Source organism: Notechis scutatus, chromosome 1, assembly GCF_049901735.1.
Source record: "Notechis scutatus isolate UNSWTSFEM ecotype Mainland chromosome 1, rNotScu1.2, whole genome shotgun sequence".
Taxonomy (NCBI): domain Eukaryota; kingdom Metazoa; phylum Chordata; class Lepidosauria; order Squamata; family Elapidae; genus Notechis; species Notechis scutatus.
The window spans coordinates 201,073,341-201,100,102 of NC_142009.1; the positions used below are offsets into that span (position 1 = coordinate 201,073,341).

General features: G+C 34.7%; 1 protein-coding gene across 50 annotated transcripts in view; it reads left to right on the top strand.

Moving 5' to 3' along the window:
- NEB (nebulin) overlaps positions 1-26,762 on the top strand; it is a 235,737-nt gene that overhangs the window by 172,928 nt on the left and 36,047 nt on the right. For 27 of the 50 annotated variants that reach the window (XM_087949995.1, XM_087949996.1, XM_087949997.1 and 24 more), the window contains exons 147-161: positions 4,145-4,249; positions 5,411-5,515; positions 7,579-7,683; positions 10,377-10,481; positions 11,468-11,575; positions 11,807-11,911; positions 12,705-12,809; positions 12,936-13,040; positions 13,827-13,931; positions 14,037-14,147; positions 14,776-14,886; positions 16,575-16,676; positions 16,807-16,911; positions 22,942-23,040; positions 26,260-26,370. In XM_087949995.1, coding sequence (XP_087806121.1) covers positions 4,145-4,249; positions 5,411-5,515; positions 7,579-7,683; positions 10,377-10,481; positions 11,468-11,575; positions 11,807-11,911; positions 12,705-12,809; positions 12,936-13,040; positions 13,827-13,931; positions 14,037-14,147; positions 14,776-14,886; positions 16,575-16,676; positions 16,807-16,911; positions 22,942-23,040; positions 26,260-26,370 — 1,587 coding nt within the window. The remainder of the gene's footprint in view (positions 1-4,144; positions 4,250-5,410; positions 5,516-7,578; positions 7,684-10,376; positions 10,482-11,467; positions 11,576-11,806; positions 11,912-12,704; positions 12,810-12,935; positions 13,041-13,826; positions 13,932-14,036; positions 14,148-14,775; positions 14,887-16,574; positions 16,677-16,806; positions 16,912-22,941; positions 23,041-26,259; positions 26,371-26,762) is intronic. The other 23 variants (XM_087950002.1, XM_087950003.1, XM_087950006.1 and 20 more) reach the window with 1 other exon arrangement.

Sequence of the window (26,762 nt, forward strand, 5' to 3'; positions counted from 1 at the left end):
TACCAATTAAAGATTGATAAATCACCTTATCAAACTCAGGGCTTTGTTCATCAGTGTTGCTAAACTCCTGACTCATTGGAGTCTTAGCTGGCTTACAAAGCTCCATCTTGTAATCTTTTAGTAATTTGCTTATCTTATCTTCCTGAGATATCTTAAAACCTTTCCGTGTTTTCTTTATATTCAAACCGAGATACTTCTTTATCTCCCCTAATTGCTTGATCTTTATTCTCTTTCCTAATGATGCTATTATTTTATTTGCTTCATCATTAGTTTCAGTTATCAATGCAATATCATCTGTGAATAGTAATAATAATGATACTTTCCCATTTGTCTCCCTCTTAAACAGACATGGATCGGCTAAACCAGCTTTAAATCCTATATTGTTAAGTTCCTTTACAATATACTGGTTCCATTCATAGCCTGATTGTTTAAGACCATAGAGGCTTTTCTTTAACAACCAACAATCATTATTATCCTTATTTTCACTTTTAATACCAACAGGTTTTTTCATATAAATAATATGTTTTAATGGGGCGTGCAAGTAAGCAGTTTCCACATCTAAATGGTTAACTATATAGTTTTTACTAGCTGCCCACACTAAAGCTGCCCTCAAGGTTGCTGCCTTAAGACTAGGTGCAAACACTTCATCATAGTCATTAGCATTCTGCCTAAAACCTTGGGCTACTAACCTTGCCTTATGGATTAAATTACCATCTTTATCTGTTTTTACCTTAAATATCCATTTGCAGCTAATGGATTTCTTTCCTACAGGTAATTTGGCATTTTCATACACCTTCATATCACTTAATGAATTCAGTTCCTTATTCATTGCTGCATACCATTTTTCTTTTTCCTTAGTGGGATACTTTTTAATTTCTTCTACAGAATTAGGAACTTGATTAATCTGGCACACTGTGTTAGCCTGGTACCTATCAGGCGGTCTAGATATACGTGTAGTTCTTCTGGGAATTACAGGGCTTACAGGAGGACTTTGTTGAACTACTACCTGTTCATCTTCCTCATCCTGTTCAGCTATTGAATCTGTTTCTTCCTTTATGGGCACTATTTCATCCTGTATTTGTCTCTTTACTTTATTTTTAAAGTTACAGGGATAACTAATGGGATTTCTATAGGATTCAACAATTACATCTTTATTTGCATCCTGTTCTAATTTCTCCCATCCTTCATGTTCTAGAAATTGGGCACTAGCACTACATAACACTTTAGATGTGCCTTTCTCCCAAAATCTATATGCCCTATGGTTTGCCTGATAACCAACGAAGAAAAATCTTTTAGCTCTATATTGCCCTTTTTTTCTGAGTTGTGCAGGAATATGCACCCATGCTGGTGCACCAAATGTGTGCAGGTAACTTAGGTCAGGTTTCCTGCCATGCCACCTGGTAAATGGTATTTCACCTGTCGTTGTGTTAACAACGTTGTTCAATATGTTATTAGCACACATTGTAGCCTCCCCCCACAAAGAATCAGGTAACCCAGAATCATTTAACATTGTTCTAACCATTGCCTGTAGTGTTTGGCCTCTTCTTTCAATAAAAGCGTTATGTTCTGGCCTGTATGGAGCAGACTTCTTATGCTCTATTCCAGCTACCTTAAGTCTGTTCTGGAATTTGTTATTAATAAATTCCGTGCCATTATCTGTCACCAGGGTTATTAGTTGTCGTTTAGACTTTCTTTCAGCAAACCTAAGCCAATTGAAAAAATGTTGATATGTTTCAGTTTTGCTTTTCATTAAATAGCAAAACCCATATCTAGAATAATGGTCCATAATGCTCAGTATATATCTAGCACCCCCCATACTGGGTTTCTTTGGACCTATTATGTCTGCAAATACTACTTCTAAAGGTTCTTTTGTTTTGAAACCATTTAGCCTATTTGCAGGCAATACTTTGCTCTTATCTTCACAGCAAACATTACAACGCAAATATTTATCACAAGGTTTTAACCTTATTCCTTCAGATAACTCAACTGTACGTTTTAGCATTTTAAAATTTACATGCCCCAAACGCCTATGCAATAAATGGATACATTCATCATGAGGCTTTATATTATTAAATACAGTATGTGCCTCCCCTTTCTTACTATTATCTAATACATATAATGTTCCATTTAAAGCTGCAGTTACCCTTTTGTTATCTTTTTCAATTATGCAATTATTATCTTTAAAAGTAATTACATAACCTAATTTATCTAATACCCTTACTGAAAGCAAATTAAACTTTAGTTGCGGTACATACAACATTTTTATATCCTGGTTTATGTACGGACAACGTGCAAAACCTTGACCTTTCGCTTTCAGGTTCCAGCCATTGGCAAGAGATATATGTTGAGAACTTGTAGACATTTTTATAAATTTTGTCTTATCTCTTGTGATGCAGTGGGATGCGCCACTGTCAACCACCCATAAATTATTCTTCACATCAGAGTTGCTAAACGTGGCTAGTTCAAATGCTTTCTTTGGCTTTTTTACATTCTGGCTTTTTCTCTTTTTGCAGAATCTTGCCAAATGTCCTCTGCCTCCACAATTAAAACACTTTTTAATTGTGTATGCCGTTGAAGATAAATTCTCTTCTTCCGGGTGCTGTACTTTGCTTTGCTGGTTTCTTTCAAGCTTTGAAGATAATTTCTCTTCTTTCTTATCTTCTCTCAGCTCGTCACGCTCACGCCTTCTTCTGGCTTCTTCTAATAGCCTGCCTGTAATCTCGGTTAATGAGAGGCTTTCTTTTGGCAATACTTCCAACGAAGTCACATAGTCATCATAGCTTTGATCTAATGAAGATAATATTATGTAGACTTGTTGCAGTTCATTAAATATAAGCTCTTTTTCTTGCAATTCTTGAAAAATGCTCTTCATACAGTTTAAATGAACTAACATATCTCCATTCCTCTGAAGATGCGTTCGAAAAAGCTTCCGTGTAAGATTTATATGTGCTCCTACACTGTCCCGAACATAAATCTTCCTGAGGTTCTCCCAGCAGTTTGCAGCATTTTCTTCTCCACGAATATGGACAAGCTGCTGATCACAGAGAGTCAGTCCTATGATGCATAAAGCCTGCTCATTCTTCAGTTTAAAGTCTTGTAACTTTTCGTTATCATCATCATTAGCAGGATCCCAGCTACTCACATCTGGTGGGTTTGCTATAATGTCCCACAAACCTTCTCTGCGTAGAAGTAAACTACATTTCATTGACCATGAAACATAGTTTGTTCCATCCAGCCTGGATATCATGGACAGTTGTGACAAATTTACTTGTGCCATTACTCTTCAGATATTTTAACTATTTTAAACTAATTAAAACAGTTTGTTTTACAGTAATGTGCAACTCACACCAACTCTCTCTGCTATATCCTGGTTAGTTAGACTATGCTGCTGGGCCCATAACCAATGTTAGGGTTTGGGAATTAACCCCTAGAAGAGTATTGCAGCAGTAGTCAAGCCAGGCAACCAAAGGAGAGCGGAAGGGCCCCAGAGTATACACACACTGAACACAAACACTGTTTGTAGTTTAAATAGTTTTTAATCCAGTTAGAGTTTAAGCATTGTCATTCAGTCCATTAAGTCATTCACAGTATTTCCATCCAGTAAGACTCACTAGTATAGTCCAAGTTAAGAGTCCTTGCAATATCTTTATCAGCCGATAAAGATATCTTCTCCTCCTCCGGTTTCACTCTCCAGAGAAACAAACGCTGGATATTCAGTAGAATTACGCAGTAAATCAGCAAACAGTAGCAAACAATAACAGTTCAGTCACAGGCACTCACAGTCAGTAATCACAGTTAGTCGCAGCAGCACACAGTTACAGACGCACACAGTAACAGACAGTAAGCTTTCCAGCTTCTAATGCTTCCTTATATTGTAACTTCTAACCGCACCCTTAATCGGCTAATTGCCTGCTGCATTGTGCTTAAAGTGATAAGCACTTAAACCATGATATCTAAGTTTTATATATTTATTCACCCAAACCATATTTGGTATCAATATTATACCTAACATGTCTACTGAAAAATATACCCCTTCTACCTGGAATCTGCCAAACAGAGACTGGTTGGTTAAACTGAGGGTTTCTTGTGACTTCTGACATTATTTCATGTAGTTAAGTTTTCTCTTCCTACTTTGTTTTTGCAGGTTAAATATAAGGAAGATTTAACATGGCTCAAAGGCATTGGATGCTACGCGTGGGATACCCCTGATCTTGTCCTTGCAGGAAAAAATAAGGCTCTGTATAGTCCAGTATGTGCATTATTTGTTCCTGTTCAAATTGTGAGAGGTTGTTTCTTTGTGAAGATCTGATTTAGTTTGATAGCGAGTGGCAGGATTCTGCATACACAAAGGGAAAGACCTTTGATACATTATTTAGAAATCAATTTAATAATTTTCTTTCTAGTAAACCTGCACAGGTTTGCCGAACATATTTTTTAGGAACATAAAAACTTACCAGTTTCTACAATACTGTGTCATATTCAGATTCTGCTGATCATGAGATTGAATCAGTGGGATAAATAAATCAAGATTCATGTCATGCAGGTAATCCTTGGGTTACAACCACAATTGGGTTTAGAATTTCTGTTGCTAAATAAGATAAGTGACTTGCACCCAATTCTACAACCTTCTTTTGCCATGGTTGTTAGATAAATCATTGGAGTTGTTAAGTGACTCTAGCCTCCCTCATTTACTTTGTTTGAAGCCAGCTGAGAAAGTGCAAATGGCTATCACATGTGCTTGGATGCTGCAACTGTTGTAAATACAAGCTGGTTGCCAAGAACTGAAATTTTGATCATGAGACCATGGAAATGCTGCAACAGTCATAGGTATAAGGACTGGTTGCAAGTCATTTTTTTTTTCATTGCCATTGTAACTTTGGATGGTCGCTTAGTGAATGGTTGTAAGTCAAGTAGATATAATATTAAAATGTTGGACTGTGACTTGGGAGACCCATGTTCAAATCCATCCTCAATCACAGAGGCCCATTTGGTGACTTTGGTTTAGACACAATCAGCCCAACTTATCTCACAAGATTTTTGTTGTGGGAAAAAATTGGAGGAAAGACAGCAAAGTCAATACCTTGAATTTCTGGAGGAAGGATGGGATATCAATCTAATAAAGAAATAATGGCTTTCTGTGAGCTACCCAAATCATGGTGGAATCAGGGAATCTATAAATCTGATAAATAAGTAAATAAAAATATATCACAGTTCTGTTTTGGGATGCAGCGGACTAACAAATCTCCCAGGCTGGAAACATTCAAGGAACTCATTTTCTGATGTCTCATTTTCATTAATAATTGTGAAAAGACTGCAGTGTTTCACACATTTATATTTGATCAGTGATTGATACTGACTTTTGATTCTTTTAATCGTATCCTTATAACGGTTATATATTTGTTTTCAACAGTATAAGTACAAGGAAACATTTGAAAAGACAAAATCCAAGTTCAAGTATGTTGCTGACACTCCAATTAACAGACATTTTAAATATGCTACTCGGTTGATGGATGCGGTAAGTAGATTAAAAGATTCTTGTAATATAGTAATTGCCCACAACAATTCCACTAAATCTTCCTCAGCATATTAAATTGCTTTGTGCTCTCAATATGCTTGACTAGGTCAGGAAAGATGAGGGAACATTAGTTGGCTGAGAAACTTAAAAAACAAGCAAATCTGAATGAATTAACTAATCCATAAGTTAACTAAGAGTTGTGGTGGCATAGTGGTTAGAATGCAGTATTGCTAGCAATTCAATCCTGACCAGATTGAGGTTGACTCAGCCTTCTATCCTTCTGAGGTGAGTAAAATGAGGCCCCAGATTGTTGGGGGCAATATGCTGACTCTAAATTGCTTAGACAGGGCTGTAAAGCACTATGAAGTGGTATATAAGTCTAAGTGCTATTGCTATAATTCTCAGAAGTTTAAATATAGCCCCAAACAGATTTACTCATGCCCAAAACAAATTCCAATCTCCAGTTAGACTTTCATCTCATAGAGATACATAAGTTCAGAGAATTAATACATTTTACCTACCCAATTCTTCAAGGTAGTTGGAGAAAAGGATAGCTAAACAAGCAAGTATCTTCATTTCAGACCTTGCTCCCAATATCTAGCAGCACAGACTGCACATCTTAAACACTGATTGACAGCAATGCCCAAATCATACAAACAGCTACTTGCCTGGACAAAGGAAAGATACCACAAAGGTACTTTCCTGATATAAAGGCTACTGAGATAGTGGAGAATGTATGTAAGGACAATTAATTTCCAAAATGGTGATTTGGGGGAGGGAGGTCCAGTTAGGGTAGGGTAAGTGTGTACTGCTAGAACCACCCATAAAGAGATCTGACATAAAGAAAAGTTGACTAAAGATTTTGTGAAAGGGACAAGTGTTCTAAAAACATTTACGTATACATGTCAATATCTAGAGAGCTTAGGTGGAATAATATCTTCACGATTCCTTGATTATGTTTTTGGAACTGCAGGCATCACATGTATAGAAGTAGGGTTAAGAAGGTGTGTGAAAAACTCACAATGAATTTTCTTTAAAGAAATCCTAGACATACAAGATTTGGTATGAAAAGAGCTTGAGTTTTCTTTGTGATAGTGCCCTATTTCATTTTTAGAAAAGTGTAAGTAAATCCAATCATAGAAAACTAACTAGTTTATATTAAGGTGCAACTTAAAGAGAATTGGATGAGTGGAAGGAAAGAAGAGAGTTAAGAAATTTGGGAACAGTAGCAGGATCTCCCTGAGAAGTCAGCTTTGAAGATGTGAATACCCATCCACAAGCTAGATGTTCTCATGTCTGATATAAAATAATGTTTGAATCAATCAGGAAAATATTAAGCATATAAAGAATAGAAAATAATTTTATAAACTCCAATAATAATGCGTGTTTAACACCCCAAAAATGAGAATTTCCCATGTTCCCAAGATACTTCTGTGTTTTAGGCCACTTTATTTCTGCTGAATACATAAATCTTCTATTTCATATAAATCAAGTTCATTTTCCTACATTTGCAGCTATGAAGTAAATATATTTCAAGTCAATCTCATTCAGGACAGCGAAATTAATTGGTGCTGTAACTCTGCCCTTAGTTAAATATGTTCTATATTTTGCTTTGTGTCTTTAATGAGTTAAGTCCAGACTATTAATTTGAACCTATATGACAAGCATTTATATATTTTGAAATGCATATATATATGTATATACTAATTGTATTAGTCATAATGCAGTTGAACTTAGTATTTTGATTAACTTGAAGATTAATCTGAAGTTTTAATTCTGTATCTTTAACACTAACAACCTTATTCTTGCTGGACCTGGAAATAAAGTTATTATTCAGGCTGTTTTTTAAGTAGGGCTGTTCTGTTTAAATATATAAGATTATGTTATGTTTTAAATGTATATGTATAACTATTTTCAGGAAGGAGCGGGGATAAGAATCTTTTCTATTTTCCGAATGGGTGAATGGATTTAATGAGTAATTTAAAAATGTTTTATATAGTTGACACATTGCTGTTAAAATTTATGCCTCTCCATGTATTACTTCCTGATGCTGCTTTGAACAGAAATTGTACAAATCTGACTATGAGAAGAAGAAGGATAAGTATTCCTTGGTGGTGGATGACCCTAAAACCTTGCTGGCCAAATGGGGAGGAGAGTTAAGCAGTCAGGTACTGTTGGCCAAAGTTGGTCAAGACATCCAAAATGTGGCTGGTGTCATTTGTGGATGTCCATTTTTACATGTCTGAAGTGTCGCTAGTCCGCGATGTAATAGGTGTGATCTGGGATAGTCAAAACTTTATGTCTTTCATGTACTGAAAGACTATTTGTACTTTGCCACCCAAAATTGCTCAGTAGCATTTTGAGTGAGCCTGTCCATACTCTGTGTTCTCATGAACTATGCCCCAATGGATGAGGATGACTTCTCTACTACATTTCAACTGAAAAAGAAATAGGTCTGGTTTAGTCCTATATTCTTCTTATTAAAAGGGCAGCTCTGGGTGCGGTGATAGCTCTTTTGGTGTTCAGTTATTCAGTTATGACATTATTCATGATGCTGCCTATAGCAAATGCCATTCATTGGTGCGATTTTTGAGAATACAGGAGTATTTCAAAGGCCTAAATCTCACTACCTGGGATCTAGAGCTCTTTTTGTTGTCTTCACAAGTCTTTTTTTGTGTGTGCTTCGTTGCTGTTTGCATGAACAGAATAAATATAAGTCTAATGCCAAGTTGTTCCTACAACGGGGATGTTATGAAATTCTGCGACCAGATATGCTGACAGCATTGTACAACACGTATCAGTGTAGTCAGGTAATGTTTTGTCCTAGAAGTAGTAGTAGTTGATGTAGTGGTAGCAGTAGTAGCAGTAGCAGTAGCAGCAGTAGCAGCAGTTATAGTGGATTCATAATGTTGATGTGACAATAGTGAATGTTGAAGGATTAAAAAATCCTTCATATTAATTAAATGTGAAGTAATTAAATATATATAATAGTCCACGGTAGACATTAAACCTCAGTACAACACACACGACAGAATATGGTGAATTGACTGAAGAAAGCTTTGTCCAATAAACATAAAAACTCTTCATTAAAGGAGTAGAATTGATTTGAATGTTGCCATTATTTGCTACATATTACAGCAAATTCTTTACAACCAGTAAGACAATGAATGGGAGAAAACAACCATGTGTCTCTCTTTCTGCACACCAGGTCAAAGCTGCACCTGTCTATAGCATTTATATATATAGTAAACATACCCCTCCCCCTTAGCTATATTATATGCTATTTTAGATCATTCATTCCCTGCAAATACAAATAGATACAATTTATTTTCGTTTCCCTGCCAGCCTACCTTCATCAGGACAACTTGCATTGGGGACCAACTATGATATTTATTCTCCTTCTGGGGAGACACAAATCCCAGAAATTATTGATCTGTATTTGGAAAGCCTTCTCGGTTTTTGTTAAATGTTGGAAAGGAAACATCTGTGCACATGACAGTCATTGTTCACCTGTTCTAATACAAACATCACATACATTCTCTAAGCAGGTACAAGCTGGAATAGCTGCATTGAAGGGCTTGACAATCCAAGAATGGCATTCATGTTTAGAATTTCATAATTCAATCCTCAAGCTTTCCATAAGCCCAATTCTAAAGTGAGATATCAGTCATTCATAATCTATTCTATCATGTGCAGCTACCTGAAGATTAAGTCTATCTGCTCACATTTAAACTCCAAAGCTTGGATTCACAAACAAATCATATTTGGAAATAAAGCAGCATTGATATTTGTGAACGAATATCCATCTTATATAAATCTAGTTTATACTATGATAATCTAAATTGATTTACTTCATAATAAAAGTAATATTATGATATTATGATGTCAAACTTTATTATTTACTTGCCCTAAAATTAATAGGTTGTTTGTTTTTTATATGTGAATAATTTTAGATTTGGAATGTTAACTAATCTCAGAATTACATTCAATCTCCTTGCATCTAGTCTACACACATGCTTTATTTATGGCATTAATACGTCAGCAATCTCTTAGAATATGCTGTCATTGTTTTTTATACACGCAATTCTTTGTGCATGAATTTATGTCTTTGTGCATGCGTTTGTTGCTGTTTTCATTATAATGCATACACAAAAATGGTTATGTTTTCTCTCTTGTCTTTATACCATTTTTAAGGTCCTGGTATTCTATGTATAAGTAAATAGAAGGTTCCCCAAGATTTTCAGCTACGTACAATAATTTATAAAAATATGTACAGCCTGAGTCTGAGCAGATTACAACAGGAAGGAAACACTATAAAATGAATAAATCAATATTTCACAAATTCTTAAATTTACATTCTAAAAGATGTAACTTACCTACTCTGGTTATTCATTTTAAGAGATCCTTCCAAGCACAGCCCATGTTTTCCTCTACTTGGGTGAAATCTTGCTAATTTAACTCCTTTTATTTATCATGTTCACATCCTGTCCCAGGAAGGATATATGGGATTATCTCATATCCATTCCCATATCAAGCTGGTGGGAGGGTTAGAGATGATGATTCATAGTAGTCACTCCAAAGTTACATGACTGAGAGGTGACCTGAATGTGTGCTCTGCAGGTTTTTTTGTTTTTTTTTTTTGCATCTTGTTGGCTTCCTTTGAATTCAGCATAACCAAAAGCCACCTAACTGACATTTCCGTTGTGTGGGCTTCGCTCCCCACATAGACAGTTTCAGTTGACCTCTATGCAGCTGTTGATAGTGAGCAGGCTAATTCTAGCTCCCTTTTGAAAAGGTGTATTGGCGGTGTTTTTGTCGCTGCCATTCCCTATATCACTGTTATTTGTTTTTCCTTTCACAGTACAAGTACAAAAGGCTGTATGAAAAACAAAAGGACAAATTTACAAGTGTTGTGGATACTCCAGAACATCTGAGGACTACTAAAGTCAACAAGCTAATCAGTGATGTAAGTGCTGAGATTTGAGAGAAGTGGTGTCAAGCAACATTATTATTATTATTATTATTATTATTATTATTATTATTATTATTATTATTATTATTATTATTATTATTATTATTATTATTTTGGGAGAGATAGGGAAATAGTAGTGACTGACTGAAAATTTTCAAATTAAATAGTAAGTTTAAAGATAAATCAGTGATGGGTTTTGGGTTTTTTTTGGTGTGTTGTGGAGAAGATATGGGTCACATATCTTCAAGAAGCTCTGTGTTTCTTGAATTCTTGGCTTCCCCTCAGTTTTGTTGCCATAACAAACTTCTCGGACTAAGAAATAGAGACTAGTCACTAACCTTCCTAATTAAATGGATTTGAGCTCAAACACACTTGTCAAATACACCAAATATTAAACCGTATCCTCAAGTATACAATGTTCACTGACTGGTAGCAGACCCACACCTCAATGATACAAAATCCAATGCCAAAAGTTAATTAAAATGTCATGCTTTTGTTTTTGTTGTTCTATATATGTGTGTGCTGAATATATTGGCAATTTTCTCTACAGATGCCCTCAAGAAGACTTTAAGTTGGATAATTAAGAGAGTGCCATCAGCTCCATCATTCATGTCTGATAGCTAAGATGCAGTATAGGCTATTCAGTTAGCATGCTATCACCCACTTTCTTCATTTTGACCTATATATGTTATGTGCATGCAAATGATTGTTTCATTGGCTGATTGTTCAAATATAGGAGATCAAACAAACCAGTTTTAAGATTGTTGTGATTGTAGATACAACATTTGTATGCCTTATTCAGACAGATCTAGATGGAGGTAGTAGACATGTCACTTGTTTTTCTTGGACTGGACTGGATAGTTGCATTTTTCAAGCCAGTCACAACATTCAATAGGAGATAACTAAGGAATGAAGAGGGATTGGATATTTTGGGTGTGATTTCATTACATGTGCTAACTTTATTTATTTTTTTATGTTAGATTCTTTATAAACTGGAATTCCAGAAAGCCAAACCAAAGGGGTATACTAGCATTCACGATACTCCCATGATTCTCCACGTACGGAAGGTCATGGACAGAATAAGTGAAGTAAGTAATTTTTTACAATTGTATCCTTCTAATGAAATGCCCCTCTTGTGTAAGACTATTAATTGATATGCTTTGAATTTAGGTTGTGTTGTTGTAAATATACAGCCAGCCAGCCTTAAATAATTGTCTGCAATCCAGCCTAGCATAAATGCATGAATAAAGTTTTTGCGATAGCTTTGGTTCTGTCTTTTCTTATGTCGGTAAAACATTCATCTTCTGCTTTTCCAACAGCTGAAATACAAAGAACTCTATCAACAGAACAAATCTCACTGCAATGTGGTACCAGATTCAGTTCACATTAAAGCTGCTAAGCAGGCTTACAAAGTGAACAGCAATGTAAGTTCTTCCTTCCTTCCTTCCTTCCTTCCTTCCTTCCTTCCTTCCTTCCTTCCTTCCTTCCTTCCTTCCTTCCTTCCCTCCCTCCCTCCCTCCCTCCCTCCCTTTCTTTATCTAAATGTTATCATTGGTGACTAAGGCTTCCAAAGGAAACTAGGAAAGCAAGGTTCCCAATTCCCACTCTGTTGAACATTTGAAGAACCCACTTGTCATATTTTAATAAAAATCCAAAGTCAAAGTATTTATGTTCCTCAGGCTATTTTCAGAAGTACGAGGATGGGCTCACTCAACTCATCTTGTTGAGTTAAATGCTTAATAGAGAACGGAGAGGCAGTACAGATTCCCAGGATCCAACTTTCTTGGGGAACCTTATGCAACCCAGAAGTTAAAAATGAAGATATCATCATTTAACAAATAGAATCCTGGCAACTAGCTTTTGTGTCCTCCCAAAGAGAGAACTGAGCACATGGTCAGGCTGTGTATTTTTATTCCTGGGTAAAATCTAAACTGGTTTTATCTTTTTCCATCTATCTTGCAACATCATAAAAATGGCTCATTAAATCTATATGACTTTTAGACATAGATGGGTGATTTGCCCAATTACACCATGACATAGACACACCACTCTTCTATAAAGTTTACATCTGTCCCAGACTAATATTCTTATTAATCATATCTATTGATTGGTTGATGAATTAACTATTTAGCAAACTACAATAACCTTTTAAATTTCTAAAAAATGTCAGTTTTGCAAGAACACTTTGATTATATGTTTACATTTCTTATTAAATAGCTGGATTATAAGAAGAAATATGAAGCAACCAAAGCTCACTGGCACTGGACTATAGATAGACCTGACTTTATCCAAGCTGCTAAGACATCCTTGCAACAGAGTGATGTAAGCAAATGAGAAAGAAAACTTACTTTTTTCCCTGATGAAATAAGGCAGTTTGTTGCTATTTAGATACTTTTAGATACTTTTCTTTTTTTGTTGTTGTTGCTATTATTCCTTCTTTCTTTGCAGTATGAATACAAGCTTGACCGAGAATACCTCAAAGGATGCAAGTTGTCTGTAACAGATGACAAAAACACAGTGTTGGCATTGCAGAATGCAATCTTGGCAAGTGATGTGAGTATTTTAAAATCTTTTCTATGGAAACTTTGATCACTTTTGACCATTCTTGCTAAACAGAAACAAAACATAAATGTAATCAAATGTGCTTGCAGTGTTTACAAATAATGGTTTGTAAATAGGGTTTATCTCACATTCCAATCCAATTGGAAGAAAAATTGTTTTAAGTGCCAAAAAAGGTTCATGTCTACTAATAACAATAAAAATGGAAGCAAACACCTGCCATGATTTACGGGGATTGCTGGCATTAATTTGGGTAACCAATTCTAATTTGTACTTCCCATTTCCCTCCATTATTGTAGTGCTAAATTCTTAGTAAATTCCAAGTAATCTCAAGATTGAATTACCTCTAGTGAGCAAGCCAGTCAGCTTCCCAACTTTAGTCTAGGACCCAAAGTTTTCAGTTAAATGACTCCCTTCAGGAAGTTTCAGATTGTTTATTGACACCCCCTCTTAAGACATTTTATTGTATAGAATTAATTTAATAAATACTACTTTAGCTAACATAAATTTAATAAATAAATAGTAGTACTACAAATAATACCTTCATGTTTAAACAAAGGTTTTGTAACCCATCACATCCTTCTCCTAAGATGTTTTAGGTCAAGAATTCTCCAAGGTTACATTTTGATTTCAGAAACATCTTATAGTTGCCTAAGCTATCCTGGTTTTTGAATAGCTAAGGGAAGAAAACAACATGCTTCACTGTTAGCAATCTCATTTGTGGAATCCTGTTTATGTTTGTTGCTTGAAAACATGTTTCCTTTCTCTCCCGCCCCCCAGTTAAAATATAAAGAGAAGCACAACAAGGAACGGGGAAGCATCCTTCCTGTTCCAGACACTCCTCAGATCCTTCTTGCCAAGATGGTTAGCTCTCTTGTGTCTGAGGTAACTGACTTTTTCATTTTTGTTTTGCAATTATTTGGCTTCAGAATTTCTTCTTCTTAAAGATAAGTGATTTCTGAAATATTTTGTTTGTCTTTTGATAAATAGAACAAATACAAAGAGCATGTGAAGAAACATCTCCCCCATGGATCTTTCACAAAATTGCCAGAAACACGGGATACTGTTCATGTTAAAAAAGTCACCAGTAACGTCAGTGAGGTAGGCTACTTCTGCATCATTTTATTCACATTGCAGATGGTCATTTGCCTTTGCTGTGTTTGTGAGTGAAACTATATTTTCTCCACTGTAAATTATAATTTAGTGTTTTCTGAAGGATATTCTTTATCAACAGTTCTTTCAACTGTTCAGATATTCAGAATCTATAAAGGCTTAACATGTTGTGGGATATTGCAATTGTTGAAAAATCTGGAACGTGTTCCTCTCATTTGAACTTCCATGATTTAAAAACTTGATTATGAACACAACAAAAGAATTTTAAATACCTTGAACATTTAGAAAGGAGATAGAAATGAGGGCGGGAAAAAGTCAAATTTCAGTATGAGTAGGAATTAAGAACAGATGTGGTTGTATAATTGATGGTACTGACTTTATTATTATCTGTCAATTCAGTAATATGGCTGCTCATTGAATTCAATCAATAATGCAAAGAATTTGAGAATATAAAGGAAAATTACAGCAGAACTAAAGAATAAAACTTATTACCTTACAAGCACACACTCACACATCCCTTTTTCCAGATAGCAGTGTTTTAAATTTGTCTTTCCTATTTTAAACATCAACAGATTTTCAGTGGAGAATAATAAGTATAACTTTCTATTCCAAACAGACAAATTATAAAAAGAAATTTCAAAAACAAAAAGGCAAATCAGATTATTCCAATATGGTGGAACCTCCCGATGTGAAGCACGCCATGGATGTGGCAAAGAAACAGAGTATTGTAAGTTATTTCTGCACTTTCTTCCTTAACAAATAATACGCAATCTGTTATTGGATGCAGATCAGGGAACCATTTCAATGTATTGCTAGTATTTGGAATTAAGATATCATGATTTAACCAGGATATATAAAGGACTATGAAACTAATAGTCTCCAATAAAGGAGTTATTAGAGTTGAAATGAAAGGTCCCTGGTGGACTTTGAGCTTGGTTGTTGTTGTTTTTGCAGATATCTCATTACCCAAACTAGGTAATCAGTGCTAGTTTGGGTAATGAAACATCTGCAAGAAAACAACCAAGCTCAGAGAGCACCAAGGACCTTCATTATCAGTCTCCTTTGCAAACGAACTTACTTTACCTGGTTGCTGTTGCAATGGTAAAATGAAAGGAGCTCTAAGGAGAAACATAGAAAGTATGTATAGTGTTAGTAATACTAATTATGCTAATTGCTAGAAAAATGACTGGTTATTTATTCATTTCTTTGCATTTCTGAGCTGCCCATCTTCCTTGAAGAGGGAACAGTATACTTACCGCTCCTCTTCAAAGTGCATTCAGCTTTGGAGGTTAAAGGTTCCTTGGTTTCATTAGTACATGTATTTGATAAGGTTCTGATGGATATCACAATAATTTGATTTCTCACTTCCTGGAAATATTTTTTTTAAAAAATTCCAGAGTGCTTAATGCCCCATAGAGTTAATTTGGGCAAAAAAGACATGAACGGCATGGCTTTTGAAATATATATACTGCCCTAACAATTCTAGATGTATTTCCATCATGATAGATGTAAAGAAAAAAAAACTTGTTTCGATTTACTTTGAGTTTCTTTTTTTATTCCAGTTTAAAGCATGAATGTGTGGAATTATATTCTGCAGATGAAAAGCCTAGTTTATGTTTCAAAAGTTAGTTCTATCTCTGGCCTTTATCCTGTCCCAGAAGCCTTCCTAAACACCAGCCAGTGCATCATCCTGGACCAGAGCTGAATTTCCCAGTATTATACTATTGGCTCTGCTTTCTAAACATTCTGGGAGGTTGTGCTGAGCAGAGTCAGAGGGGAGGCCTTAACTGCTCATCCAATCAAAAGCAAATTATTAATTAATTTATTTGTTAAATTTATATTGCTACTTCTTCGCCCATGGCTACTCAATACATAGTTTTCAGATGTGAGAGAAGGGACTGCAATTGTGAAGGCTGCTGAGATAATGTGTGTATGGAAACAGCAAGAAAATTGCCTCTCTCCAATGACTTTTCCTATGGTGTTACTCTTCCTTCTTTGGCAGAAGCAAATGGCTGTGAGGAACACCCCCCACCCCGAGCAGATGTAATCATGCCTCACAAGAGCTCCACCCTTATTGATCTGGGTTGGGCGTAAGGGTCTCTTTGCGCATGACAGCTTCCATAGATGACTACATTCGTATCTCCCCTCTCCATTTCCCCATTCTCCCTTTTGCTAAGTATTCATATACAGTATATTTTGCCATTTGGTTTGCTCTGGGCAGGATCAAATCACCATATATATGGTGATTTGATCCTGCCCAGAGCAAACCAAATGGCAAAATATTAGCTGATTTTCATCCTTCTGTTGTCTTTCCTTTTTTTTTTTTTAGTTAAAAATAGTTTTAAAAGTATTTTCTTTTCTAGTTAAAAATATTGTGTTTATCATTGACCTGCCTCTTCTTTTCCCTTACTGTAGATTGAATATAAAAAAGATGCCAAATCACAGCTCCATTATACCACTGTGGCAGATCGACCTGATATTATGAAGGCCACACAAGTCTCCCATTTAGTCAGCGATGTGAGTGCAAATCAGTGTAACTGCTTCAAAACTTGTTGCTTATATAATACACATATAAGTAATATTGCTTTCATATTTGTATGAAATCCAACATTGATTGGTTTTTTTCAAATGTTTGGCTTGATCTTAGATTGAATATAAAGGCAAAGGTCGCAAAGATGCTGGAGTAGGAGTCACCATGCTTGGACGTCCAGATATTGAACTTGCCAAAGAAGTGTCCAAACTAACTAGCCAGGTACAAACAATCAAAGCAAATAATTTACAACAATAGGAACATGTGACACAGGATTTCGACAATCTCTTGAAAGTAATGTTGACACCTAAAGTAATCAGTAGAGCTGATTCTGGGTTAAAGAATTCTGTCACTGTGTACAGCATCAGCTTTTCATACATAAAAAGATTAGTTCTGTGTTGTAGACATCCTGGGCTTGCATGGACTGCCCTTAACTTTGATTAATCCTGGGTTTAGTCTGGGCTTCCAAAGAGTTAACACTGAATATACAGAAGAAATCTCGATCCTAATTTCAAAAGGCTTGACTAGCTCAGTGACGATTTTACCTTAAACTGAACTATTTAAAATGAATTGTTCCTGTTCAAATGAATACGTACTGAATGGTAAAGAACAAAACTACTTTAGCATTCATTTTGGGTAGACATCCAATTTTAAATTTGCAGTGCAATTTAAATGTTTAGAAATGTTGCAGGAAAATTTTATTAGAGGTTTAAAAACTAGATTTGCTGTATTAAAATTTCTAAAGTAAAATTTGAACAAAGGGCGAGTTCAAATTTGTCCATAAACTAATTGGAAGAAAAGGACATCCTATAGAAGTATGAAGCTTTTTTATTGATAAAATATTATTGCCTTTTACAAAACTCTCATCTATGGTTTTCATATGATTGTTGTTCCAGAAAGTAGAATAGTCACTCCTGGATTTGAGATAACTCTGTAGAAATAAAAAAATACAAACACAAACAAAGCATAATGGCAATTTCCCTTATTATCAAATATGTGTATGCAAATACATACACAAAATATACACATACATATGTTTGTGTGTACATTTATAACTTCTGATGGAAGCTATAATCTAATATAGGCAGAGTCTAGACCAAAAAATTGAATACAACCTAAGTAAAACAAATAGCCAACGAAGTAAATACTTATTTATAAAATAGATTTTAATAGGCTTAAAGATGTTTGGACTGGAATTTCCGGTTTGAGCTTCTTCGGCAACAGACCGAAACCTCGTCTCTCTGAGGCTTCGATCCATGCTCGCCGCTGGAGCACCCCGAGCCACCCCGTAGAGGTGGTGAAGAGGGGGGGAGACTGCCTGCAGGGTTGAGGAGAGCCGCATCTCTCCTCCCCAGCTGGCCATTACTCCCTTTCCCGAAGGCGGTTGTAGCGGTGGTCAGAAATGGCCACCACAAAGAAGAACTCAACCGGAAAAGAATGTGCAGGAGGAAGATAAGAAGAGAACGTTTTGGTTGACCGGGTCAAACAGCAAAAGCAACAAATAAGGTACCCTGGAATTTAAACTTAACAACATTGTTCCCAAAGAAGATTTTGAAGCTGCGAAGGAGAGAGAGAAGGAAAAGGATTAGGTTTTTTTTCTTCCCTTCCTTATACTGACAGCTAAGAGACTTAAGCAAGAAACTGGAAAAAAAAATCCACTTTGACATTAATAGGCATCTAAGCTGAAAATAAAAGTCAAAGGGATAATAAAGATTTCTGGACATTTAAAAGTTTTTAAAAGCTGGAAAGGAGAAAAAAAAGAATAGAACGGCAGGATCTGGAAAAATGGAGGAGACTGCCTGGAATTAAGGAATGGAACTGTAATTAAAAGGAACTTACAGTGAAATTTTAACAAGATTCCTCAAAGATACATTTTAATGGAAACTTGGCAACAAAATAATAGAACCCCAGGAAGAGAAAGTAGAAAAAAGAAGCAAGTAGAAACAGCCTTGGATTATTTGGATTACTTGGTGATTTTTGATTTTTGCATCTAGATGACTAAAATTAACTGGGTGGTTGTTTAAAAGTTTTTAAAATGGTACTCTTAGAAGAACTGAAAACAGAACTTTAAAAATGGAAAGAAGACGCACAAGAAGGGAGAAGTTCTTTTGGCTTCATGTTTCAATTCTTAGAAATGGAGATCTGGAACTATAAGAAGCAACAATGAGAACGCTTGCAGAACAAGAAGATTGGGACAAAGAAGAAGCCATCTTTAATGATCAAATAATTTTAAGTGGGGGGAAAAAAGAAAAGGGGGGAAAGAGAGTGAAAGGTTTAAGATTAGAAAAAACAACCAAAAAGAAGAACAATTTGAAAGATAAGTATAATATTAGAAAGCAACAGAAGAGGGGATTACAGGTGAAAGAGTTAGAAGTAGAGAGATGAGGGGGTAAAAAGGGGAGGGAGAAGAAGAGGGGGAAGAAGGCAAGGAAAAGAAGTTGTAAAAGACAGAAACAAGAAATGGAGAAACAGGGAAAAGATATAAGGATTGTAACCATAAATTTGTTTAGAGATAATGGGTGAAAATTTAATTGTAAAAGGGATTCTGCAAAGGTACATAAGATAGCTTTGTTATATTACAAATAGAAATAACTTTAGAAAATATGATGATGGATAAAATATTTATTGTAATGCAGTGGGATGTTTGTTAATAAATGAATTAAAATGATTGAGAGAATTAAAAGGGAACATTTTTAATTATTAGTAATGATTTATAAAAATATAAGTGAGAAATATGGGGAAAAAAGAATTAACTATGGAAAGTTTATAAGTGTTCCCAAGGAAGTATGATATTTAATTGAAAAGAAATGTTAAAGATGTTAAGATTTTAATGCATATTAATGATAGAATTGAATTGGAATGGAATGTGTGTTTTATTTACATATATATATAATTTTTTTCTTTTTAAGAATATAGTTTCTATTTTAAGAATGTACCAAGCAGAACTCAATTTGAAGTTATGTATTATATTGAATGCTATAATCTTAAAGGTATACATTGAAGCTTAAATAAGAGTTTGAATGGATAAAATTAAAGAATATAAAGGTGTCATACTCTAATTGGTAACTACAGGGAAAAATTTGCTTAATAAGAAAAGATAATGTGAATTTTTTTTTTGAAAACAATTTTATTGATTTTCTACAAACAAACAAGACAAACAAAACATTAAAACATCAACTCTCTTATGTGTCAGTTGGTTCATCAGTTTTGTGCATTCATTTCGTAGTCACAATTACAGTTATATTACATAACAACTCATATTGTCAATCCAAACTTATATATCCTGATATCGCTATTAAAAAATCATTTGACTATACTTTTAATCATTCATGCTTTATGAGATAACAATACTTTAAACAGTTTATTCTATAACAAATCATATAATCATACCAGATCTATCCTAGAAACACTTTATAGATATAATGTCAAATAACAAAAGCGAAAGAAAAAATAAAGATATTCCTTGCTGTCTAACATTCTAAATATTCTATTATTGTATTTTGTCATCTAGCCACTGATAAAAAAGATCCCAAATTTCATAAAATTGTTTATCCTCTTGCTCTCTAATTTCAAATGTCAATCTGCTCATCTCAGCACATTCCAATATTTTCTTAATAATTTTGTTCTTGCGTTGGTATTTTCTCATTCTTCCAATTTTTAGCAAATACAATCCTAGCCGCTGTTAATACATAGAATCCCTCTGTTTTAGAATCTTCATCATACCTTGAATGTATTTGCGCATATGAAAACCAATTCATCTTTATACCTTGTTCCTCTAAATTTTGTATCGATTTAAGTTCACCCTTTTCATCCAATAGTTCCCCATATCTAACTGTTTGTTCCTTCTTATAAATTATAGGATAGGAAAATGCTTCAATAGTCGATAACCAAACTGGAATTTTCAAATAACATTGTCTTTTTATCTTCTCCCAGTTTAACCACAAAGACTCCCGTATATAATGTCTTCTAAAATAACCCTGTGTTTTAGTTCCCTTATACCATAAAAAAGCATGCCAACCCAACAGCAAATCATGACCTTCTAGTGTCAACAATCTAGTCTTTCTTAATGTTATCCATTCCTTGACCCACATCAAATTTGCAGCTTGGTAGTACAATTCCCAATTAGGCAGGCCAAAACCTCCTCTAATTCTAGCGTCTTGCAAAAGCTTTAGCTTTATTCTCGCTTTCTTACCTTGCCATATATACTTCAGCATAATTTTATTTAAATCTTCAAAATAGTCTTTTCCGAGCCTAATTGGTATTGTTTGAAACAGGAATAGGATTCTGGGTAAAATATTCATCTTAATTGTTGAAATTCTCCCTATTAATGACAATTGTAAGTTTTCCCATTTCTTCAAATCTGAAGCTATCTGTTGTTTAAGTTTAATATAATTATTCTCTTTTAATGTGCTACATCTTGCTGTCAAGTGTATCCCCAGATACTTAACCTTATTCGTAACTTGGATTTTCAACAGGTCTGCCAGTTCTTCTCTTTGTCTCAGTAGCATGTTCTTCGTCAAAATCTTTGTTTTGTCTTTATTTATTTTCAAACCAGCCACCTCACCATATATCTCTATCTTTTCCAATAACTTTGGAGCTGTTTCTAACGGATCTTCCAAAATAAAAGCTAAGTCATCAGCAAAGGCTTGCAGTTTAAATTCTTCCTTTTTAATTTTCATTCCTTTTATGCTTTTATCATCTCTAATATTTCTATTCAACACTTCCAAAGTCAATACAAATAGCAAAGGAGATAGGGGACATCCTTGTCTTGTGCCTTTTCTTATATTGATAAAATCTGTAAGTTCTCCCTCCATCATTACCTTTGCTGTCTGTTTATTGTATATGGCTTCTATTGCTTGGATAAGTTTTCTGGCAAAACCCATCTGTTCCAATAGTAATAACATAAATCTCCAATTCACATTATCAAATGCCTTTTGAGCATCTAGGAATATCAAAGCCATTTGCTTTTCAGGGTGTGCCTCATAGTATTCCAAAGTATCCAGGATTATTCTCATATTGTCTCTAATTTGTCTCTTTGGCAGAAATCCATTTTGATCTGGATGAATGAAATTATTTAAGTATTTTTTAAGTCTTTCTGCTAAAATTGAAGCAAAGATTTTATAGTCTGCATTTAATAAAGAAATAGGTCTATAGTTCTTAATTTGCAGTGGATCAGCCTCTTCTTTTGGAATAAGTGTGATATAAGCCTCTGACCATGTTTTGGGTATCATCGAAAAGATAATGTGAAATTGAAACAGGACAGACAAAAGTATAAATATAATGACTTGAATTGAGATGAGATAATTAAAACAAAGTTGAGAAAATTAAAAGAGGGGAAAAACTATGTAGAAAATATAAAATGGTAATAAGATATGGAATAGAATATAAAAATGAGCATGAAATTGAGTTTTGTGTCTGTATGAAGAAGTGATAACCTGGGACCATGCTATTTTCAAAAAAGATGTTTTATTTGTATTTTGTTTTTGTGAAAACCCAAATAAAATTTTCAAAAAAAAAAAAAAGATGTTTGGACTTCAACTCCCAGAATTCCTCAATCAGCATGCTGGCTGAGGAACTTTGGGAGTTGAAGTCCAGATATCTTAAAGTCATCAAGCTTGAAGAACACTGGTTTAGATATTAGAAAAGAGTTAAATTCATCAAGAAGCAGCTCCTTTATTCATTGTCAGCTGTATTTTCTATTCTCAGTAAATACATGACCCACAAACATACTGTACAATCCATTTAGAGGTAATTATTATACCCCTCAACTTTCTGTTAAGTAAATTTGGTATGTCATATATTACCAGTACAGGATTTTAAAGCAATAGCTACCAGCTCTACAATTTGGGGGGCAATAAATATTTTAATGCATTTGTCTTATTTGCATTCACCATGTATTTGTGATTTCTGACAATATATTTGCTTGGAAACTTACATAGTTATACTCAAAGATTTTTCTAGCATAATACTTGGATATTTCTACTTTGCTGAAACTGTGCTTTACTGCTTGTATACATGATTTATTTTCAATGATTTGGGTACCTTATATTTTAGTGTTGTTATTAATTAACATCAACCTGTTTGTCCTCCATCAAACTTTGAACAAAAGGTGAACTTCCAAATCATGCTGCTTCTATGAGACATCTCCATCAAGAGAAAGAATGGATGATGCCTGCATTTCTGTCTTAGCTCTTTGCTTTGTGTCATTGGAGGTTGGCTAACCTAATCTTGCTATCTTGCTATGCTTTGTAGGTCAAATACATTAAAGGATACTTGAGGGGCCATGGGGCAGCATCGTATGATACACCCATGATGAGGCATTTTAAAAAAGCTAATACCCTAAGTAGTCATGTAAGAAGGATTTAAAAGTGCCTGTACTTTTCAGCTTTTTCCATTTTATGAATTTTGCAAAATGTTCTTGGCACATAAAATTGAGCCTGGATTGCCAATGGGATGCTCTTTTTTATTTTTTTAAATCAAAGTCTCATGAAGTTTAATTTTTTTTAAAAAAAAATCTCCCTTTTCTTTCTTATGTAAAATTGCTCCTGAGAGTTCAGTGTTGAAATGGAGATTAAATATTTGTTCAAATTTAATAATTTTAGAAGGTACAGTTAAGTGCATTTAAAATGCAAGACTGGTCTAATGAATGTTGTTGCGCTTTAACTAAAACATACGCAGTAAAACACACTAAAAAAATGGTCATTCATTCACTATGGAGACCGAACTGAGACAATGAGCAAGTATTCCCAATAGTGATCTCTCCTTATTGTCTTCAACCAGGCTATACAAAACATTGAGTTTTGAAGAAAGGCTTCTGGAAAATTAAGCCAAAACTAGATCTTGACTAATTTCTTATTGCTGCTACTTGATGTGAAGTGTTTCCTGTTTATTTTCCCAGTCCCTCTTAAGAAAGACTCTCTTACTATCTGCCTTCTCCAAACTGACTCCTTCCATTGAGGTGGCTTCCAAGTACTTTCAGCCCCAGCCAGCATGGCCAGTGGTGAAGGATGATGGGAATTGTAGGCCTAAACCTTAGGAAGGACATAAATTGAAGAGGACTTTTGGACATAAGAAAAAAAAGGGAGATGTTTCCTTTCTTGCTTTTCTTTCTTTATGTTGCATGCAGTTACAGACATTCTTCTGTGCTTGTGACAAAAATCAGTTGTTTGTACAGAATGGTGATAATCCATCCTCTTTGTAATAATAAACTATTCCACTTATTAAGCTGTTCTATTTAATCTTTTATTGAAGAAAAAGCAACTGCTGACTCTTGGAAGGTTAAAGGGACTAATAATCTTTTCTTGGAAAAAAAATCCAATACTCTTGTCAGATTTATAGATGTTCATATGATACATCATTTGTTTGTGTGGATGTTTCTATACTTCTGACTGTGCAGAAGTTCAACATATAATCTTTCAAAGGATTATTTGTCATCTATGCTGTCTATCATGTCACCAACTCCATCACTGTTATGGTTAATCTGCATGTCATTTCTTATGTTGTTGTTATTGTTGTTTGTCTGTATCCTGTGTTGTCCATTTGTGGATAGAAAACATAGAATTGGAAATCCTTAGCCAAAGTTCACATATATAACATCGGATGTTGTTAAAAGCTTTCCCTAGTCATGTGTCAGATCTGTCATTGTGAAAATGTCATTGTTCCTCTCAAATGCATCAGTTCATATGTGATTCTGTGTATGTTTCTCAAGGAAATCTAACCAGAAGGATATTAACTGAATGTCACCAGCATTTTTATCAGTCTAGTTTAAAAAAGAAATTATCCAGCATGATGGATACAGAATTGCGTGGATAAGAACATATCCATGTTTTAGAAATCAAAAAATCATGGAATGTGAATTGAAAGTAGATTATGGCATCTTTGATTTTTCTGATGATAGACCGCATTTACTTCTTTATAGTGATGTGTGTTGCTTCCTAGCATGATCAATTCCTTTCATCAGTTATGTCAATCAGCTCTTGCAGACAAAGTTATGCCCATCTTTTAAGAGTTTTGTCCATTTACTTTATGTTTAAACTCTACAATCTAAATAAACTGAAAATGTCCTTAGTTTTGGCCAGATAATGCCATTATTTTTATAATTTGTGACTTCTTGTCTACTAAACAGCTAATGTATTTCCTCTCTTTTATGACTTTGTTTAATAATAATAATAGTACTAAAACATTTAGGAATTAGGAACCTTGTTTATCTAGAAAGTTATATTATTTAATGTAAGTATAATATTATGTAATATAAATACAATATGCAAGTTCCACTAAAAAAAAGATGAGTTGAATATAATTATATTGGGATGAAAGGAAGCTGGCTGAATTATTTACATGATTAGAAGCAGACTATTCATCAGTGGGTTCAGATAAGTTTTTTTTAATTGAATAAGAAAAAAGCATCTCAGCAGAACTTTTATTTTCAGCTGCTTTTTAAAAACTCTTTAAAAGGCTACCACTTCTCTTAAAAACAATAATTTGGGCATCAACTACACCAGGTACAAACTTTCTTGGTGGGATAATAGGGTAGATGGTAAATAATGAGAAATCTTAGGAAAGGTATTATCTTATTTTATTGATAATTATCATAATCTGATGTAAAATGTGCTTTGATATTTTCAAAGTAAAAGCAAGACATAAACGCTTTAAAAGTCTAGCTTTACCAATAGAAGAGGATATTTGGTGCTATCTGAGCTTGGTTGATTGCTTGCAGACATTTCATTACCCAACTAGGTAACACCTTCAATATTAGAAGGGAAATTGTAATGTATATAATATAGGAGATAATAATATAGGAGAGCAAACCGTACTCCTTTTTAGCCCTGAAGATGCACAGAGAGCACCATGGATTCTACAGGTTTGCTTTTACATAAATAGAATAAGAATAGAATTCTTTATTGGCCAAGTATGATTCGACACACAAGGAATTTGTCTTGGTGCAAATGCTTTCAGTGTACATAAAAGAAAAGATACATTTGTCAAGAGTCAAGAATCAGTAGGTACAACACTTAATAACAGTCATAGGGTACAATAAGCAATCGAGTCATACTAGGAAACAGTCAGTATAAATCGTAAGGATACAAGCGACAAAGTTACAGCCATACAGTCACAAGTGGGAGGGGATTTTATTCTATTCTATATATGGAATACTGCACCACTCAACTGGAGGTTGGGAAAAGCCCTTGTTATAAGAACACAAAGGAAGTTGTGCAGCATCTCACTTTCTCAAGCATCTTGTCCATTTTTTTTGCAATGGATAAATTTGATATCTTTTGATTTGTGGAGCTGAAATAAACCACTGAATGAAAGAAGAAATGTCGTCCTGTGAAATGTAGCATGTATCAATCTTACTACTGAAAAATCTTGATCTTTCCAATGGTCTCTTTCGTTTCAAAGTAGTTCCTGTGTGATGCATCCTTTGATCTGCTTGCTTGCAATCAGATTTCTTTTGATCACCTGATTGTGGCTAGATGCTTTCTCTTCTCCTTTCCTGGTGCCAGAAATGCTAGAGTTCAGGACCCTTTTTAAAATATATGTGTGTGTGTGTGTGTGTTTTCTCAAACTCAGATCAAGTACAAAGAAAGGTTCGATAAAGAAAAAGGAAAGAAGCCTCAATACGATCTGAAGGAGAGCAAGATCTACAAGACCTTGAAAGATGCTCACCACATTGCAAGTGAGGTAAGTCTGGTTCATTAGGTTTTCTTTGTTTGGTGAGGAGAACCCAGTCCCCAGACCTAGATTCCTTTGAGGGAGGTTTGTTAGAACCTTGCAGTGTTTGCAGAGAAAATAAAAGAGATAAACAGATCAAACGCAGGTGAAAGCAAACAGTTTAAAAACTCCAACAATACAGGTAATCTTTGATTTACAAACTTTCGTGTAGTGACTGTTCAAGGTTACAGTGGCACTGAAAAAAGTGACTTATGACCCTTTTCACATGATCACGGCTGTATCCCTGTGGTCACAGGTCAAAAATTTGGATGCTTGTCAACTGGCGTGTATTTATGATGCCTGCGATGTCCCGAAGGACATGTAATCACCTTTTGCGGCTTTCTGACAAGCAAAGTCACTGG